At 46.0% G+C, this 19018-nt stretch overlaps 1 protein-coding gene across 1 annotated transcript in view; it reads left to right on the top strand.

Moving 5' to 3' along the window:
* Positions 1–3124: 3124 nt before the first annotated feature.
* The window catches only part of LOC137552945 (G-protein coupled receptor 54-like), a 141137-nt gene continuing 125243 nt past the window's right edge, over positions 3125–19018 (top strand). The window contains exon 1 of the mRNA XM_068271422.1: positions 3125–3202. Coding sequence (XP_068127523.1) covers positions 3175–3202 — 28 coding nt within the window. The 5' untranslated portion in view covers positions 3125–3174. The remainder of the gene's footprint in view (positions 3203–19018) is intronic.

Below are 19018 nucleotides of genomic sequence, written 5' to 3'. Positions count from 1 at the left end.
GGAGGATTCTCCCACCCGAGGTGAGTACTCCCCAGGGGAACTTTTTTTAGTTACAGATTTTCTTTAATACAATATTAAATGTTCATAAATGATAAGGTAAATATCAGTCCCTTAAAGAGAACCCGTGGTGAATCAAGGGTCAAAAGTTAAATACTTACCTAAGGAGAGGGAAGCTTCAGGATCCTCCAGAGGCTTCTCACTCTGTTCTCTGGTCCTCTGCTGCTGCTTGGGACCCATCTGCACATCACAACCACACTCCTCTTCATGCACGAGTGGCTCTAGGTTACTGTGCAGGCGCAGTACAACCATGCTCGTGCTTGAACACTGTCGCAAGCATGGAACCCAACAAGAGCTTGTTGGATTCCTTTAGGGTGTCCGTGCTTGGCAAGGGTAGACTGGAGGCCTGCATGGGAAGCCTCTACTGTACAAGATCCAGAGGCTTGCCTCTCCTTAGGTAAGTATTTAACTTTTGACCTGAGCTTTGCCTTGGGTACACTTTAATAAATGCTGAAATAATAACAATAATACCGGTATGTATTTTTACTACATGTTAATTGGGTACACTTTAATAAATGCTGAAATAATAACAATAATACCGGTATGTATTTTTACTACATGTTAATTGTAATGTAATGAAGAACAGAGGCGCCAAAAGGATAAAATCAGCTATTAAAAGTTAAAAAATGCTTAGGAGGCAGTGGTGGACTTACCTCCTGCAAGCAGACACAAAGACTGTGTATTCAAGATAAAGTAAATTTCTTAGTTCACTCCAGGTGTTTTCGCAACGCATTTCGCAGGCTTATACCCACTTCATCAGGCAATAGATTGTTGGAGTACACAACTGAAGACAGAGGCACAGATTGGTGTGTATTAGAACCAAATACATGTATGGGGACACCTAGGCACTGAGGCGCCAGGTGTTACCCGGACCAAATGCTGTTAAGTTGGTGTTATTTTTTCCTTTTGCACTATACTCTGATCCATGATTTTTTTAACACTATACCTCCCTCTAAACAAGCACATATACCTATTTTGACACTTTTTTACACGACAAAGCTGAATGCACTCATGTTATTCTATGTACTTATGTATTTGGTTCTAATACACACCAATCTGTGCCTCTGTCTTCAGTTGTGTACTCCAACAATCTATTGCCTGAGGAAGCAGGTATAAGCCTGCGAAACGCGTTGCGAAAACCCCTGGAGTGTACCAATAAATGTAATTTATCTTGAATACACAGTCTTTGTGTCTGCTTGCAGGAGGTAAGTCCACCACTGCCTCCTAAGCATTTTAAAACTTTTTAATAGCTTATTTTATCCTTTTGGCGCCTCTGTTCTTCATTACGTTATAATAGATATCCACCCCTGGTGGAGGGGGATACCCCTTTCTTTCTCCTCTCTACAAAGAGCAACTTTTTAATCCTGAGTGAGGACAGGTTAATCTCCTCACCTGCTTATACAGTGGTTGCCTGGAGGTAACCCTGGTTTGTGAGTATAATTTTGTACTCGTTTCATTATACCCGTTATCAATACTTACTACACTGTATTGGGCTCTCGGTTCTCTCTCTTTACATGTGCATGTTAATTGTGATTATAAAATAGTTTTTTTTTGTGTTGTTAAAATAAAAAAATTTGTACCCCTAATTTTTGCACACATTTATTTATTTTATTATTATTACTGTATGGGGGTTAAATAGCACTTGAGTTGTAAATGACGGAGCCTGTCATGACAGGCACTGTATAAATGATGGAGGATGGGATGGTGGGGTCGCTCGGTTAAATACTCACCTGCCTAGATGCCATCCCTGCAGGCAACTGAACGCTCCACCTACCCACCGAGTTGGGCTCTGGCATTTTTTTTTAAAAACTGGCTGCCGAGGCTATTTCCTTTCCCACCTGTGTGGCCGTGGCCCACCCCTAGCTTGGTACCCGCGGCCTAATTGGTGGTTGCTGAGCTGGGGGCCGTGGCCATGCAGGTGGAAGTTTCCAAAGATCTTCGGCAGTCTTCTGAAACATGGCCCCCCGCCGTACTGCCGAGGAAGGGGGTGGAGCATCTTCTGTGCCCCAAAGATGTCAGGACAGATATGTATTTATCCCCCTGATCCTGCACATCCATTCTTATTGTGACAAAGCTCTGTCATTTTCAGCTCAAGTACTTATTACTAAATCAATATTTTTATAAAAATAAATCCTCACTGTTCCTTAAAAAAAATTATACCAGAATGGTGCATGTTGTCTACATGATGTAAGAGCTATGATCTCAGAAATGTGTGACTCCACTAAAACTGGAATAAATTCCCAGCACTGAGAGCACGTTTTACTGGTAGTAGAGTATTGATTAACGTTGATGCAATTTTATTTTTTCATATATTTACAAACATATTTTCAAATAAGGAAGGCTAAGAATAATACGTGCGGCAGCCCTTTAAAAGCTAGCACGGAAGATTGTAAGAAGCAGCATTTCCTATGGAAGAGTAAAAAATGTCAAGCATTAGGACCCTGATGGATGTGCTGTATTCTGTGTCTTTTTTTTCCAGCAAATCTCCCCTCAGCTCAGATGATTATGTGCTGTGCACAGCAATAACATGCGCTGAAACTTATGTCAAGGATGTTGATGAAGAGTACTCATCCTTGTGCTGCAAACAAATAGCATGATACTACAGTGAAGCAGAACTAGATGCAGATCTTTAATTTTCTGAGCACTTGCACAAGGGCTTTATTTGCTCTGCAAGAAGTGTTTTGATATCAATATCCATTTGAGTTGCTAGCAGTTCACATGGCTCAAGCTAACAGCAATTCAACGTTCAACAACTGACCAACATATTTCTATGGATTATCTAACGGTAAAATAGATCGGCTTCACTGAACAAATAACCTTTATTTCTGAAACTTTTTACCGACCATGAATGACACCAAGACAACCCTCATCTCTATTGACAAAATTCTAACTGGGTTTGAAAATTTGTCATTATTTTCTTGTTTTAATGACTCTGTGAATGGATTCATACCGAATCAACCCTGTGTACTTGGGAGCAATGAAACATTGTATGGCTCAGAGCAGAGCCCTCCTTTGCTGGTGGATGCTTGGCTGGTGCCTCTCTTCTTTGCCCTTATAATGCTGGTGGGACTTGTGGGGAACGCATTGGTTATATATGTAATAACTAAACACAAACAGATGAGGACAGTCACCAATTTTTACATAGGTAAGACAAAGTTTTATTATGCAATAGTGTGTGTAAGTGGGAGTGTGTGTGTGGGTGTGTGTGTGTGTGGGCGCCTGTGCAGGTGCGCGCAAAGTTTTATTTTGCAATAGTGTGTGTGGATGCGTGTGAGTTATGAAAGTTACTTGAATCAAAGGAATGTGTTTAAAATATTTTGTTAAATATCATGTATAGGATGAATGGTGATTTAATTTTATGTAACAATATCAATAAATAACAGCTCCAAACAAGTGTTTCAAGTTCTTTTGTGGGTGTATGATCTTTCTCTTTGTTCTGTTATAGTTTATAATAGAATATCCAAAGAGAAAAGATTGCGCTCCAAATGGAAAACCACTTAACCAGGGGCTCGCAGCTCAAACAAAGTCACCGCTCTTTGATACACCAATGTTAATCAAACACACCGCGCTCTTCAATCCCGTGACCCCCCTACAGAGGCACACAGATCAACCCTGGAATATAATCAGAAAACCGCACATAGTGCTGAATAACGTTTTGTAAAAAAGGACCCTTTTCACCACTCCTTGCACTCCACCGGGACAGGCCCACCAATGGGATTGACAATCGTACACCCCCCTCTGGGTATGCACTCACCGTCAGGATACTTGAGTTATAGATCCAGCTTCAAGTTCCAGTAAAAAATGTTTTTTATTATAAAAACGCTGGTGTTCAGTGGGACAGGAGGCAGCGCACGGCGATAGCAGGCTGTATTCCGCGGTACAGCCGCTGGCTGCTTGTTGCTTTATTGTACGCCGATCTCCCTACGCATGAAACTTCTTTCAGCCTGTATGTTTTTATGGGGATTTTTTTTATAATAAAAACATTTTTTACTGGAACTTGAAGCTGGACCTATAACTTTGCGGGACTGGATGGACACACGTGGAGAAGTACTTCAAGTACTGATGAGCTAAAGTACAAGTATCCTGACGGTGAGTGCATACCCAGAGGGGGGTGTACGATTGTCAATCCCATTGGTGGGCACGTCCCGGTGGAGTGCAAGGAGTGGTGAAAAGGGTCCTTTTTTTTTACAAAACGTTATTCAGCACTATGTGCGGGTTTCTGATTATATTCCAGGGTTGATCTGTGTGCCTCTGTAGTGGGGGTCACGGGATTGAAGAAGAGCACGGTGTATATTTTATAATAGGCAATGTCATTTTACTGTACCTAGTCATCTATTATTATAATTGGTACAATGAAGCAAATATAGTTTTTAAAGATAATGCTAACTAGAGATTCTTTTTCTTTTTTCTTTTTTTGCTTATGGTTTTCATGGTATGTGAAGGAAATACATATATATGTTGGAAGACAAGGAGACAGCAGAACATGAATATTTAAACAGCAAACATGCTCACTGGACATTATTTAATCTAAAAACTGAAAATAACTAACATTTTAGTTTATGAAATTATGTTTTGTCAAATTAAAATATGGAAACTGTTTTATAAATGTTCAAAGGGAACCTAAACTGAGAGGGATATGGATGTTTCCTTTTAAATAATACAATTTGCTTGGCAGTCCTGCTGATCTCTTTGGCTGCAGTAGTGGCTGAATCACACACCTGAAACAATAATTCAGTCTGATTTCAGTCAGAGCACCTGATCTGCATGCTTGTTCAGGAGCTGTTGCTTAAAGTATTCGATACACAGGATCAGCAGGAAAGTCAGGCAACTGATATTATTTTAATAGGAAAAATCCATATCCTTCTCAGTTTAGGTTCCCTTTAAGTACACTGTAGATTGGCGGTGCGGTACGGTCAATGCACTACAGGCCTTCGAGGTTTACCAAGTTAGTATGCAGTAATCCCTGTCTGGCATCAGGCCAAGCAGGAAATGACTGTCACTTCCTGTTGGGCATTCGATGACATGCATAGAAGTGTATTGTTAAAACACGTTTCCACACATGCGCAACGCTGACAACTGCAGTGTTTCTTTTTAAAGACACGTGCGTTACCATAGACTTACATGACTTCTGTTCCGACGTAGATTGGCGCAGGACGCCGCAGGTGCCGCACGGTAATGTAGGTATGGACGCGCGTTGGGTGCGGTAAATTTATCGCACTGCACCACCTCAGTTTGAAAGGGCCCTGAGCAATTTAATTATTTTGACTTATTAGATACAAAGGGGGTGATTCCTAAAAGGTGAATCCAGGAAAAGGCGGACATGTTAACCAAAGTGAAATGTAGACATGAGCAATAAGGAGCAATAAGTTCTACTTATATGCAAATATCCACTTAGGGCTGGTTTCTACTAGGAGCTGTGGCCATTTCTGATTTGTCTGCGGCTCCCGTAGTGCTGCAAAGATGCAGCCCGAATCGCTAAGCTGTGCCACTGTCGTTTCCACTTATGAGGTCTCTCGGAATCTCTGCCTCTGCCTCTCCCATATCTCTCCTCTCTCTTCACCTGCACTTTCCAAGACTTATTGGGGGGGGGGGGGGGGGGTCTCTAAAATGTGCTGCAGAGTAGTGGAGCGCCACATGAATTGTGGCTGCTTCGCTTAGCATAGCACTCGGACAGATCCCTTGGTTCCTCCTCCTCAGTTATCCTATGTAATGTGGAGTGAATATGATATGACTACTATACTGTATATATCTCTACTATGTGTTGTTACTGTACCCTCCCCGACCCTGTATGTGTCAAAAATAATTCCGGGTACAAACTCCATTGTACTTGGCGAAATAAAATGATTCTGATTCTGACTTACTGGTTAATAAAAGCAGCTAATAGCTGTAGTAAAAATTAAAAAATAAACAAGAAAAAATGTCTTTTTTATCATACATGATTAGAGAGGTTCAAAGTAATTTATTTTATTTAAGTATTTATATAGCGCCAATATATTACGCAGTGCTGTACTGAGTATACTGTCTTGTCACTTAACTGTCCCTCAAAAGGGCTCACAATCTAGTCCCTACCATAGTCACAAGTCTATGTCGTGTAGTGCATGTATCATAGTCTAAGGCCAATTTAGGGGAAGCCAATTAACTTATCTGTATGTTTTTGGGATGTGGGAGGAAACCCGGAGTGCCCAGAGGAAGCCCACACAGGGAGAACATACAAACTCCTTGCAGATGTTGACCTGGCATGGATTCAAACTGTTGACCCAGCGCTGCAAAGCGAGAGCGGTAACCACTACACCACCGTGCTATATGTCATTTTAGTGATGTATCTTATTTTTTAGGGTGATGATGCCATTAGAACATTTGTAATCGTCCTCCCTGCTGTCCAATAACCATATTGCAGACCATCTGTCCTTTTATACATCCCTGCCTGAGAAGTTGGTAAAGGTGCAAAAAGCATATGATTAGCCACTAAACCATGGCCACTCGGAGACTTTGGTTGATTCTGAAGGCTCATATTTATTTATTTAAGTATTTATTTTTGTGCTTTGTAAAGTGCTGTGGAATATGTTGGCGCTAAATAAATAAAAAAATAATAATATAGCACCGACATATTACGCAGCGCTGTACAGAGTATATATATTGTCTTGTCACTAACTGTGCCTCAGAGGAGCTCACAATCTAGTCCCTACCATAGTCATATGTCTATGCATGTATCGTGTAGTGCAGGTATCATAGTCTAGGGCCAATTTAGGGGGGAGCCAAGTAACTTATCTGAATGTTTTTGGGATGTGGGAGGAAACCGGAGTGCCTGGAGGAAACCCACACAGACACATAGAGAACATACAAACTCCTTGCAGATGTTGACCTGGCTGGGATTTGAACTGGGGACCCAGCGCTGCAAGGCAAGAGCCACTATGCCACCGTGCTGCCCATTTTGGTAAGGTATTTGTGGTAAGGGTTCTATCACTTTTGTTTTGAGCAGGTGGAGCACAGTATAACATTTTACAGAACAGAGGATTAAATGGGGGTCCCGTATACAGAGCTGATGTTCTGCTGGTGGGACCTTCCATTTGCCCTAAAAAAAGGTGTGTTCAGCTGCCCTACATGTCATTTAGCCCAATGGTATATGAATGATGAATGAGCCAATTGTGCTTGTACTTACTTACTCATCACAAATATACCGGTAATCCAAAATATTATATCTATATAAAAACATTGTTTTGCTTGTTAAATCAACCCTTTGTTAAATGATTTAACAACTTTAACCTCTTGAGGACCGCAGTGTTAAACCCCCCTAAAGACCAGGCAATTTTTCATTAAATTGGCCACTGCAGCTTTAAGGCCAAGCTGCAGGGCGGCACAACACAGCACAAAAGTGATTCTTGCCCCCTTTTCTCCCCACCAACAGAGCTCTCTGTTGGTGGGGTCTTATAGCCCCCCCAATGTTTGTTTGTTTATTTGTGTTTGTTCATTTGATGTTGTTTTTGTCAAAAATGTCGTTTTTTTAATTAATTGTAAACCCCCCTCCCTCCCCCCGCTAGCCAATCCCCGTAATCAGCTGTCATAGGCTTCAGCCTATGACAGCGATCACCTCTGTTGCTCAGGAGGGGACAGCCGTGTCAGAGGGCTGTCCCCAGTACATCGCTGCTGCTGATCGCAGCGCTGTACATGTAAATAGACTGTGATTACGCCGTCTAACAGTCTCCTGAGCGGCAACCGCCACCCGGAGACTGAAGGCGGAGCTCCGCTCCGCCCACCAAGCAGGAGATGCGCACGCACCGTGCGCGCGATCTCCTGCAAAACACAGCCCCAGAACTTTACGCCAATTGGCGTTAGGCGGTGCTGGGGCTCCCGCCGCGGCCACGCCCATTGGCGTGACGCGGGCGGCAACAGGTTAAAATATATAAAAATAATGTATTTCTCAAACACCTTAACCAATGTCATACAGTATATCTGTTTAAATAATTAAAGACTTTTTAGAAATGTACTTTACTATGAATTGTGAAAACTAAAGTACATTTATCATTATGCATATTTTTTTTTTAGAAAAAAATGTTTGAAACACATGCTGAATTTTCTCATCTATAAATTGTTCTCTCCTGGGGGCGTGGCTTGCGCATGGAGGAATAAAGACGCGCTTTTCCGGAGCTCCCGCTAGACTGCTCCACTAAAGCTAGCAAAAGCCTATCATAAGCCCACTTATCTGCACACGGGATCCTCCAAGAAGAAACGGAATAGCAAGAAACCCACCAGACGCAGTTCGGCGCAGATCCTCCGCTTTTTGAGACCACTTGAGAGACGACTTGCTGAGGCAGAGGAAACTAACATGGCGTCGCCTCGTGGTCAGCCCGAGCCCTTTATGGCCTTACTGCAGCGTAAGGGGAATGCCCATTCCGAGCCTAGGGAGGAGGATGAGACACCTCACTCTGCTCCGCAGCCGCGAGAGACCTCTGATTCCAGCTCACAGCCTCAGTCCTCCTAGCACAACGCGTCCCAGGCCACCCGCAGAGACGATTGTCGCTCCTTCTCGGCGCCATCTTCCCCAGCAGCCTCGGAGGGGACAGACTCATACGTGGAGGTAGAGCTGCACGACTATGTCCGCTCCCTCCCTACAAAGCAGGATTTTGAGAGACTGATAATCAGGATGGAGGCCTCCTACAAATGCGAAATGACTGATTTCAAGGAGGAGGTAAGCCATACTGTGCATGGGGTAGAACAAGTAGAGAAATGGCAGGACTCCCTAGAAGAGAAGCTTGATAAACAACAGAAGGCAATAGATAAAAACTCAGCTAATATTACTGCTGCTTTTTTAAAAAATGGACGATATTTAAAACAGGCATGGGCGAAATAATATTCGTGTTAGAGGCCTTCCTGAAGCTACTAAACCTCCCGATATAATGCCTACCTTGGGAGGCATCTTTAAACAGCTTTTTGGGGCACCTCAAGATCACACAGATAGACAGAGCCCACAGGACTCTAGGTCCACCGAACGCAGATCCAAACAGGCCTAGGGTCATTGTCTGCCGCGCTCACTACTATAAAGAAAAGGAAGCCATTATGGCCACCGCCAGACAACTCGGAGACATAGATTTTGATGGCGCCAAAATCCAGCTTTTGACTGACTTAACTGGCCTCACCCTGCAACTAAGGAGAGCCACTCGTCCTTTACTGGAAGCACTGCGCGAGAAAGAGATCCCCTATACATGGGGGTACCCTTTCTCCCTAATAGTGAAACATGATGGAAAGTCTGCTGTATTTTATTCTCCCAAAGACTTAAAGAAAATAACTCTGTTTTTGACCTACCTTCGATATCCAAACCGGAATGGCCACTTTGTACTCCACAGACTCTGGGCCCCTCCAAAGAAAGATGGGAACCTGCTGGTAGACGGAACACGGGGAGCTACCGAAGATCCCCTCTGCAGCGAACTCTTCATATCTTAGGCCTCTACTACTAAACATTCATCTTACGTACTATAGCTTGCACTATTTTCATGGGGGACTCCCTCACTCCATCTACCACAAACGCACCTCAGTGTCTAAGTTCATACATGTTACTCCGCAGACTTTTTTTCCACTACTCAGAGGTTTGCCCACGTATGCAAGATTTAACATCATTGTCATCTAGACCCTAGGTTCTCAACGTGTGGTACGTGTACCCCAGGGGGTACTTCTGATGGTTCCAGGGGGTACTCGGGCTTGATATAATTAACCAAGTATAACAAATTTAGAGTTTTAGATTATGATAAATCCTATATAAACAACACCAAATTAGTATTTTAGCTAATTAAAAGCAATAATAAATGCTTGGAAATGGTTTAGAACCAATTATTATGTACTATGATTAAATATATATTTGTCAAGGGGTACTTGAGATAATGTTTACTATGCCTGGGGGTACTTGGTGAGTACAGGGTTTTAAAAGGGATACATACCAATAAAATGTTGAGAAACACTGATCTAGACTACTGGAGCTGATCTACTGTGCTCTCTATATTGTGATATGCTGCCTCCATCTACAGAGTATTTTGTACCGTAATTGAGGTTCATGCACTTGAACGGCTTACTGCTATAGATTTAAGAATATGCTTATTGGCTGTTTTCCCACTGTTTATATTACTGTGCATAGAATCTTATTTACCTCACGGTAGTACATTTCATTATTAACTCGGGTTGAGGGATGGGGTCTGCGGCCTCGCACTATGTATGAGGGAGCATTTACCCATCTTGTCGCTTCCTACATTAATTTATTCTTCTGATCTGATTAGAGTGAACTCCCTTCCCCACGCAAGCCCTCATGACACACATCACAGTCATCCCTAAACCAGACAATGATCCATCCCAATGTCCTAATTACAGGCCAATCTCATTAATTAATTCAGACTCGAAATTTTATTCCAAGATGTTGACGGAACGCCTAAAACCAATTCTCCCTAACATTATCCACACTGATCAGTCTGGCTTTGTGATTAAAAGGGAGGGTAGGGACAATACACTTAAGACAATCTCAATAATCCATAAAGCCCAAAAATCTAAGTCACCTTTATGTATTATGGCAGTGGATGCTGAGAGGGCATTCGACAGGGTCCACTGGCTCTTCCTGGAGGGGGCTCTAAAACATGCTAGTGTAGGCCCTAAATTCACTGAAAGAGTTATGGCCCTGTACAGCAATCCTTCATCCCGTGTTAGGGTTGCTTGGACCCTGTCGGATGCCTTCCAGGTTCGCAATGGTACCCGCCAGGGGTTCCCTCTCTCCCCTCTTCTTTATGTGATTTGCATGGAAAACCTAGCAACAGCCATTAGAAATAATCCCTCGATTCAAGGCTTTGAAACCAAAGATACTCAAGTTAAATTAGCACTCTTTGCAGATGACCTGCTTTTATATGTCTCAAATCCCCTTTCTAAAAACTGAGATATTCAATAGGATATTATATTCAATAGTGCCAGGAAAGGTGGTGCAGGACCTGTCGGAATCCTTCCCTTTTAAATGGAAGAGTGACAAAATTAAATACCTTGGTGTATATATTTCGAATAAGGTTGAAGATCTATTTAATCTTAATTATACTCACCTCTTCTCTAGGGTGGTGGCGGACCTGGATAGGTGGAGACCCTTACATTTGTCCTGGTCTGGGCTGGCCGGATCAATGTCATAAAAATGGGCATCCTTCCTAAATTTCTGTATATCATGCAGGCCTTGCCCGTTTGGATCCCAGAACATTTCTTAAAGAAAATCCATTCTTGCTTTCTCAATTTCACCTGGAACAAGAAGCCAGGGCTGGAGCTACCATAGGAAAAAATAGGCAGTTACCCCAGGGCCCCAGAGCCTGTAGGGGCCCCCAAGTTGTCCCTCCCCCATCTGAACTGTTGCTCCCCAGGGACACTGCAGAGTCTGTTAAGTTGGGGTATGATTGGGGGAGGGTCAGCAGCCAGCTCAGGGGCCCAGGAGGGAAATTTGGCTGCAGCAAAGGGCCTCTGATGACGCTTTTTGGTCAGGGTACTGTCTGTTGGGGGGCCCCCAGGCTAATCTTGCCCTAGGGCCCCATTGTTACTTGAACCGGCCCTGCAAGAAGCCCCATAGTACTAATTACAAATTGCTTAATCGCCCTAAGGAGCATGGGGGTATCGGCCTCCCTGACATCAGAACTTACTATTATGCCTCTCTCTTGACTCTGGAGTGGTTTCAGAGAAGAACATCAAAACAGTGGATTACGCTTGACACAATTTTTTCAGGCTTAGATCTACTTTGGATCCCGAGCTCAAACAGGCCAGACAGGAATTCACTGTCTATAGCCCCACAGGTTCTACTCAAGGAATGGGATCTTATAATCAAAAGATTTGGGGTCTTCACTGTTCCTAGTCCGCTCACCTCTCTATTACAGATAATTGCAACTTAGCGGTTGGTATGTGGCCTGGTTCGATTCTGGGTTGGAATAGGGATTTCTGGCCACAGATTAACACTTTATTGGCAATAATAGTTTAGTTGAAAGAGATAGAATAGGAAACCCAGAGAATGCCCTTAATCTGAACTGGTTCCAATGAAGGCAAATTCAGGAGTTCTACTCTTCACTCCAGCCCAAGTCCCATATACATAGAAAGCTCACCACTTTCGAATCTATGTGCTCAGCATCGGCTTCCACAGAACATAAGATATCTGTGATATATTCTGACCTGACTGGCATCCAAAGTGAATCCCAGCTTCTATCATTGACTGACAAAAGGGAAAAATACCTTGGCTTCGAGTTACAAGGGGAAAAATGGGAAAAAATCTTCACAAAACTTTGATATCTTCCACCTTCCAAGAGCGGAATTATAGAATCCTCTGTAGGTGGTATCTAGTGTTGGGCGAACACCTGGATGTTCGGGTTCGGGTCCGTTCGCCGAACATGGGCCAGATGTTCGGCATGTTCGGCCCGAACCCCGAACTCCCCGAACATCCCGCTTTTGGGGGCCCTATGGGGTCGCAGGCATAAGGGGGGAGCATGCCCCGGTCGCGGGGGGGGGGTCGGAAATTCCCCCCACCCCCTCCGCTAGCGCTCCCCCCTCTGCCCGCTTCCCCATACAAAAATTTTCCTTAAAGTTCAATAGTACCTTCAGTGGCTGGCCTGGCTGGCACTGTGGTGTGTTGTGAGTGAGGAGGAGGAGGAGTCCGGGTAGGACGCGTTGAGGCCGTGCAGCGGGCGGTTCAGCGGTAGTACCCTTGTGGTACTTCCGCCCTTTCTCTGACCTCACGTCCTCTGCGTGATGACGCATACGAGGGTACGCATGACGCGTACCCTCGTATGCAGAGGACGTGAGGTCAGAGAAAGGGCGGAAGTACCACAAGGGTACTACCGCTGAACCGCCCGCTGCCCGGCCTCAACGCGTCCTACTCGGACTCCTCCTCCTCCTCACTCACAACACACCACAGTGCCAGCCAGGCCAGCCACTGAAGGTACTATTGAACTTTAAGGAAAATTTTTGTATGGGGAAGCGGGCAGAGGGGGGAGCGCTAGCGGAGGGGGTGGGGGGAATTTCCGACCCCCCCCGCGACCGGGGCATGCTCCCCCCTTATGCCTGCGACCCCATAGGGGGGCAGTATTCGGCCGAACAGGGCCCTGTTCGGCCGAACAGGGGCCCTGTTCGGCATGTTCGGCTGGGCATTGAGCTGTTCGGGCGAACCCGAACTAAAAAGGCCGAACACCATGAGGTGTTCGGCCGAACTCGAACATCACCCGAACAGGGTGATGTTCTGCAGAACCCGAACAGTGGCGAACACTGTTCGCCCAACACTAGTGGTATCCTTGCCCATCTCAGATGGCAAAATTTAGACCAGGTAATTAAGATTTATGCTGGAGATGCCGGTCTCATATAGGCACATACTTCCATATGTGGTGGCTTTGTCCATCCATACAACCTTTTTGGAGGAAAGTATTTACACTAAATGATCTTCTATACCTAGAAAGCCTCCCCTTTAAACCTGAGATTGCACTCCTGAATTTGCTTCCTGGTAAGACTTCCACCATTAAGAAATCATTAACTGGAACAATCATGATAGTTGCTAGACTCTTGATAGCCCAAAATTGGAAAACATCAACTATTCCTACTGTTCTCCAAATCTTCAATAAGCTAAATGAATTATGTAGATTAGACGACCTGTACCATTCCTCCCACGAAAGGCATGAAACATTTACATTTAAATGGGCAATTTGGTAGGCCTGTTTGCTCAAAAAAAAATAAAAAAAGTTAGATACCTGTGTCAGTTTGTGAGGCACGGAGGACGCCGTCCGCGCCCTCCGTGTCGTTCCGCCAGGTCCCCACCGCTCAGTATCCCCCCGAACGTCCCCCGACCGCACGGCCCGGGTCGGGCTCTCCAGCCTTCACAAAGATGGCCGCCGGAGCTGGCCGCGGCTGCGCAGTCCGCATAGCCACGAGTGCGGCTGCGCAGCTCTAAGGCCAACCTCCCGATCCACGTAACAGGCTGTTTCCTGTAGCGTGGATCGGGGGGTTGACCTTAGAGCTGCGCAGTCCGGTGGTGGGCGTGGCCACACCCACCGGAACTCGGCGGCTCTCGGGAATCATAAAAAGGGTATCGGTTGCACTGCGCTGATATCTCCGACGAAGGACAGGGGTCCGGAACGCGTGAGACTGCGCACAACATTGGGGCTCTGGTGTTTGGGGTTTCTCCCTGAGGGTGAGTGCACAGTTGGATTACATTTATTTGCATGTATGCGGACTTGTGTGATTCATACACAGTTGCTTATTCTTTATACAGCTGGGATTGGGCACAGCGTGGTACATGCCTGGTCCTGCTTGTAATAGCTCTTACTGTGTGCCTGCCCTTGGTTAGTGATTTAGCACTGTATACTTAGTGTCATTTCAGACTTATATTATATACTACTAGCCGACCCGCAGCGTAGCATACGCCGCATAAGGGGGTAGAGGGCAGGAAGGGGGTATTGGGCACAGCGGCGGGGAGGGGGGTTGGACCCCCCCTCAACTGGGTCCCCCATGTGTGCTCTACCTCCAGCTTAAGCTCAGCAGGAACCCCCACCCTCACCTGGGTCCCCCATGTGCACCTCCCCTCCAGCTTAAGCTCAGCAGGAACCCCCACCCTCACCTGGGTCCCCCATGTGCACTCCCCCTCCAGCCTAAGCTCAGCAGAAACCCCCCCTCACCCCTCACCTGGGTCCCCCATGTGCGCTCTCCCTCCTGCTTAAGCACAGTAGCAGCCGCCACTATTAGTAAGAAGCAGCGGGCTGGGATGACTCACCTCTTCCGTGTTCCATCGTGCGTTCCACTGTCATCACTTCCTGCAATGCCGCACACTGTATTGGTGTAATTTGCCTTTTTAAAACAGGAGGAAATCTGCAATAATTCAGCTATAAGTGAACATATGTGGTTACCCACAATGCACTGCTACTAAAATGCAAATTACCCCTTTTCCCTCTTGGTAAGCCAAGCAAGCATCCAGAGCCACTGGTGTATAGCAAGCAAATAGCTTTACATTTTACACAGTCATATCAAACCCACATGTAGACAGCCTGTTTCAGACTTTTGGTCCTCATCAGTAAATGGCAGGGATTGATACAACTGTATGAGATAGGGCTTGGACCAGTACAACAGAGTAACCAAGCAGCTCAGGGTGACCCAAACCACTCGGAATGTATAGGGGGATAAAAGGGACCAAAAAGACCTCCTACTAAAAAAAGCAAAGCTTGGTGTAAATTGCCTTCCTAAAACAGAAGGAAATATGCAAAAATTCAGCTATAAGTGAACATTTGTGGTTACCCACAATGCACTGCTACTAAATATGCAAATAATTCCTTGTCACCCTTAGCAAGCCAAGCAAGCATCCAGAACCACTGGTGTATAGCAAGCGTATAGCTTTAAAGGGGCACAATTGCTAATTTCATCTTTTTCAGACCCTTCAACATACATATGTATTTTTGTAGCAATGTTATGGCACAGTATATAGCCCAATATAAATGTAATTGTTCACTGCCACTAATGATTTATAGCCAGGCAGTCACGTCAGTAGCTTTCCCTTTCCGACACCAATGCAGACTATACCATTGTATAGTAGGGAGGCATCTGTTATTGATGGTAGAGCTGCCGTTATTTGAATCCCCTCTGGGCAGCTTATTTACCTTTTTCCACCTTGTAACTGCACTAATGTGCAGTTACTCTGCTCACAGCAGCTGCCGTAAAGCGTAGGACGCAGCCTCCTCCGTACAGCGCTGGCTGTGTGCGCTGTGTGTTGATACGCTGCCCGGCCACCAAGGACTACGCAGTGCAGAAGCCGATTGGGTTGCCATAGAAACGGACAACAATAGGTGTCCGTTTCATTGCCAGCTTAGTGAAAGGGGTCCTTGGCGGCTGGGCAGCGAATCACCACACAGCGCACACAGCCAGCGCTGTACGGAGGAGGCTGCGTCCTACACTTTACGGCAGCTGCTGTGAGCAGAGTAACTGCACATTAGTGCAGTTACAAGGTGGAGAAAGGTTAATAAGCTGCCCAGAGGGGATTCAAATAACGGCAGCTCTACCATCAATAACAGATGCCTCCCCACTATACAATGGTATAGTCTGCATTGGCGTCGGAAAGAGAAAGCTACTGACGTGACTGACTGGCTATAAATCATTAGTGGCAGTGAAAAATTACATTTATATTGGACTATATACTGTGCCATAACATTACTACAAAAAGACATATGTATGTTAAAGGGTCTTAAAAAGATGAAATTAGCAATAGTGCCCCTTGGACTCCGAGCTCTGAGTAAAAATAAAATTTGAACTTACCCGGGGCTTTCTCCATCCCAGCCCTGGTCGGGACGTCCCACGCCGGCCTCCTGGCTCTTCTCCCGGCGGCTGTCCGCATAGCGCGGACAAGCCGGGCCCCCGGGCGACACTGGCGAGTGTCGGGGCTTCTCCTTCCCTATACGTCACGAATGACGTCACACGCCGGCCGCCGTGCGTCATGACGGCGGCCGGCGTGACAGCACGGCGCATGCGCGATTAAACCGCGCATGCGCCGTGCTGTCACGCCGGCCACCGTCATGACGCGCGGCGGCCAGCGTGTGACGTCATTCGTGACGTATAGGGAAGGAGAAGCCCCAACACTCGCCAGTGTCGCCCGGGGGCCCGGCCTGTCCGCGCTATGCGGACAGCCGCCGGGAGAAGAGCCAGGAGGCCGGCGTGGGACGTCCCGACCAGGGCTGGGATGGAGAAAACCCCGGGTAAGTTCAAATTTTATTTTTACTCAGAGCTCGGAGTCCCTTTAAATTTTACACAGCCATATCAAACCCACATGTGACAGCCTGTTTCAGACTTTTGGTCCTCATCTGTACATGGCAAGGATTGATAAGGCTGTATGAGATAGGGCTTGGACCAGTACAACAGAGTAACCAAGCAGCTCAGGGTGACCCAAACCACTCGGAATGTACAGGGGGATAAAAGGGACCAAAAAGACCTCCTACTAAAAAAAGCAAAGCTTGGTGTGATTTGCCTTCCTAAAACAGAAGGAAATATGCAATAATTCAGCTATAAGTGAACATTTGTGATTACCCACAATGCACTGCTACTAAATATGCAAATTATTCCTTTTCCCCCTTGGTAAGTGAAGCAAGCCTATAGCTTTAAGTTTTACACAGTCATATCAAACCCACATGTGACAGCCTATTTCAGACATTTCGTCCTCATCTGTACATGGCAAGGATTGATAAGGCTGTATGAGATAGGGCTTGGACCAGTACAACAGAGTAACCAAGCAGCTCAGGGTGGCCCAAACTACTAAGACTGTATAGGAGGATAAAAGAAACCAAAAAGCCCTCCTACTAAAAAAAGCAAAGCTTGGTGTAATTTTCCTTCTTAAAACAGAAGCAAATCTGCAATAATTCAGCTATAAGTGAACATTTGTGGTTACCCACAATGCACTGCTACTGAATATGCAAATTATCCCTCTTTGCCCTTGGTTTGATATGACACTACTTCTTCTTCTTGCTTGGACCAGCCCCTTCTTCTTGCTTGGACCGGCCCTGGGGGCAGGGAGCTACTTCTTCTTGCTTGAAGGTTGAGGCACTTACTCTATTATATATATATATAGATGTGTATTCAAAGTGCTGCTTGAATACCCCACCCGTTGTTTACCCTTGCTGATTGATTTTACTTGTTTTTATTGTTATGGTATCCTTAATAAACATTATATATTATTATTATGGAGTTGGCTATGTATTGATTCACAGTGTTATGGACGCTTTTTTCTTGTGTTTGAATATATGATTTTGTCCATAGACATGGATATAGGTTGGGTTATTCCTTTTGTACTCTGCTTTGTGGTGTTTCATGGTTCCTGATCACAAGATCACTATGAACGCTGGTGATCGTAGTGATCACATTGTAAACAAGTTTCACTCACCTTCAGCGTTCGACCGAGGATTGCAGCTCCTGACCGCTCCCCAGCATGCAGCCCCGTACTGACTAAATGTACGGGTCCCGGCTTGATGATGTCATCAAGCCAGGACCCCGTACTTGAGTAAGTACGGGGCTGGCTGCTGTGATTGCCAGTCACAGTTGCTCGGCGCTGGAGAGAGGAGGAAGGTGAGTAATACTCACTGCTGCCAATCTCTGTGGTGGGAGGGGGTGGGAGGAGGGAAGATAGAGACTACTAGACCACCAGGGGGATGTTTAGGGAATAGGGGACCACAAGATAAGCCAGGGTTATACAGTGAAGGGCAGGGGGGTGGGCACTAGAGACTGCTCTGGTCCAGAAGAGGGCCAGAGTGGTCAGTCTTAAAGGGGTTAAATGTACTGTAAATAACAAGACCCTTTTGGTCAGGGCCCTGCTCTATCTAGTAATAGCATTTGCATTTAGATATTATTTGAAGGAGTAGGAGGAGGACTTTTTAGCATGATCCTCTTCAGGCAGGGCTTTTCTGATTATACACCTGGAATTATTAGCTCCTGGCAAGACTTGGGCAAAATTGAAGCACTAAAAAAAGTGCCAGCAGCTAAGATTGTGGTGATATATTGGGGTGCAGTGGCGTTCCTACTGTAGTGCGCAGGGGGGCGGGGCGCACCGGGTGACAGACACCCAGGGGGGTGTCGCCACGACCCCCCACAGCACAGAGCAGGAGGGGGAAGCAGCGCTAGAAGGAGGGGCAGTGGGGGCAGCGGTGGGGACGGGGGAAATATCCCCCCCCCTCCCTCACCTGGGACCCCTCCTTCTGCCTCTCTCCCCCTCCATTCAGCGGTGGCAAGTGCGGGCTCGGCGGCGGCGGGGAGACGTGCGGAGAATTACTCACCACTTCCGCGTTCCAAGCGCCGGCAGCGTCATGTCGTCACAGATCTCCGCCTTCATTGAAGGCGGAGATCTGTGACGACATGACACTGCCGGCGCTTGGAACGTGGAAGTGGTGAGTAATTCTGCGCATGTCTCCCCGTCCCCGCCGCCGAGCCCGCACTTGCCACCGCTGAATGGAGGGGGAGAGAG

Source organism: Hyperolius riggenbachi, chromosome 1 (assembly GCF_040937935.1).
Source record: "Hyperolius riggenbachi isolate aHypRig1 chromosome 1, aHypRig1.pri, whole genome shotgun sequence".
Taxonomy (NCBI): domain Eukaryota; kingdom Metazoa; phylum Chordata; class Amphibia; order Anura; family Hyperoliidae; genus Hyperolius; species Hyperolius riggenbachi.
Note: the sequence above shows the minus strand (reverse complement) of the source record. Positions and strands in the feature narration are given on the sequence as shown.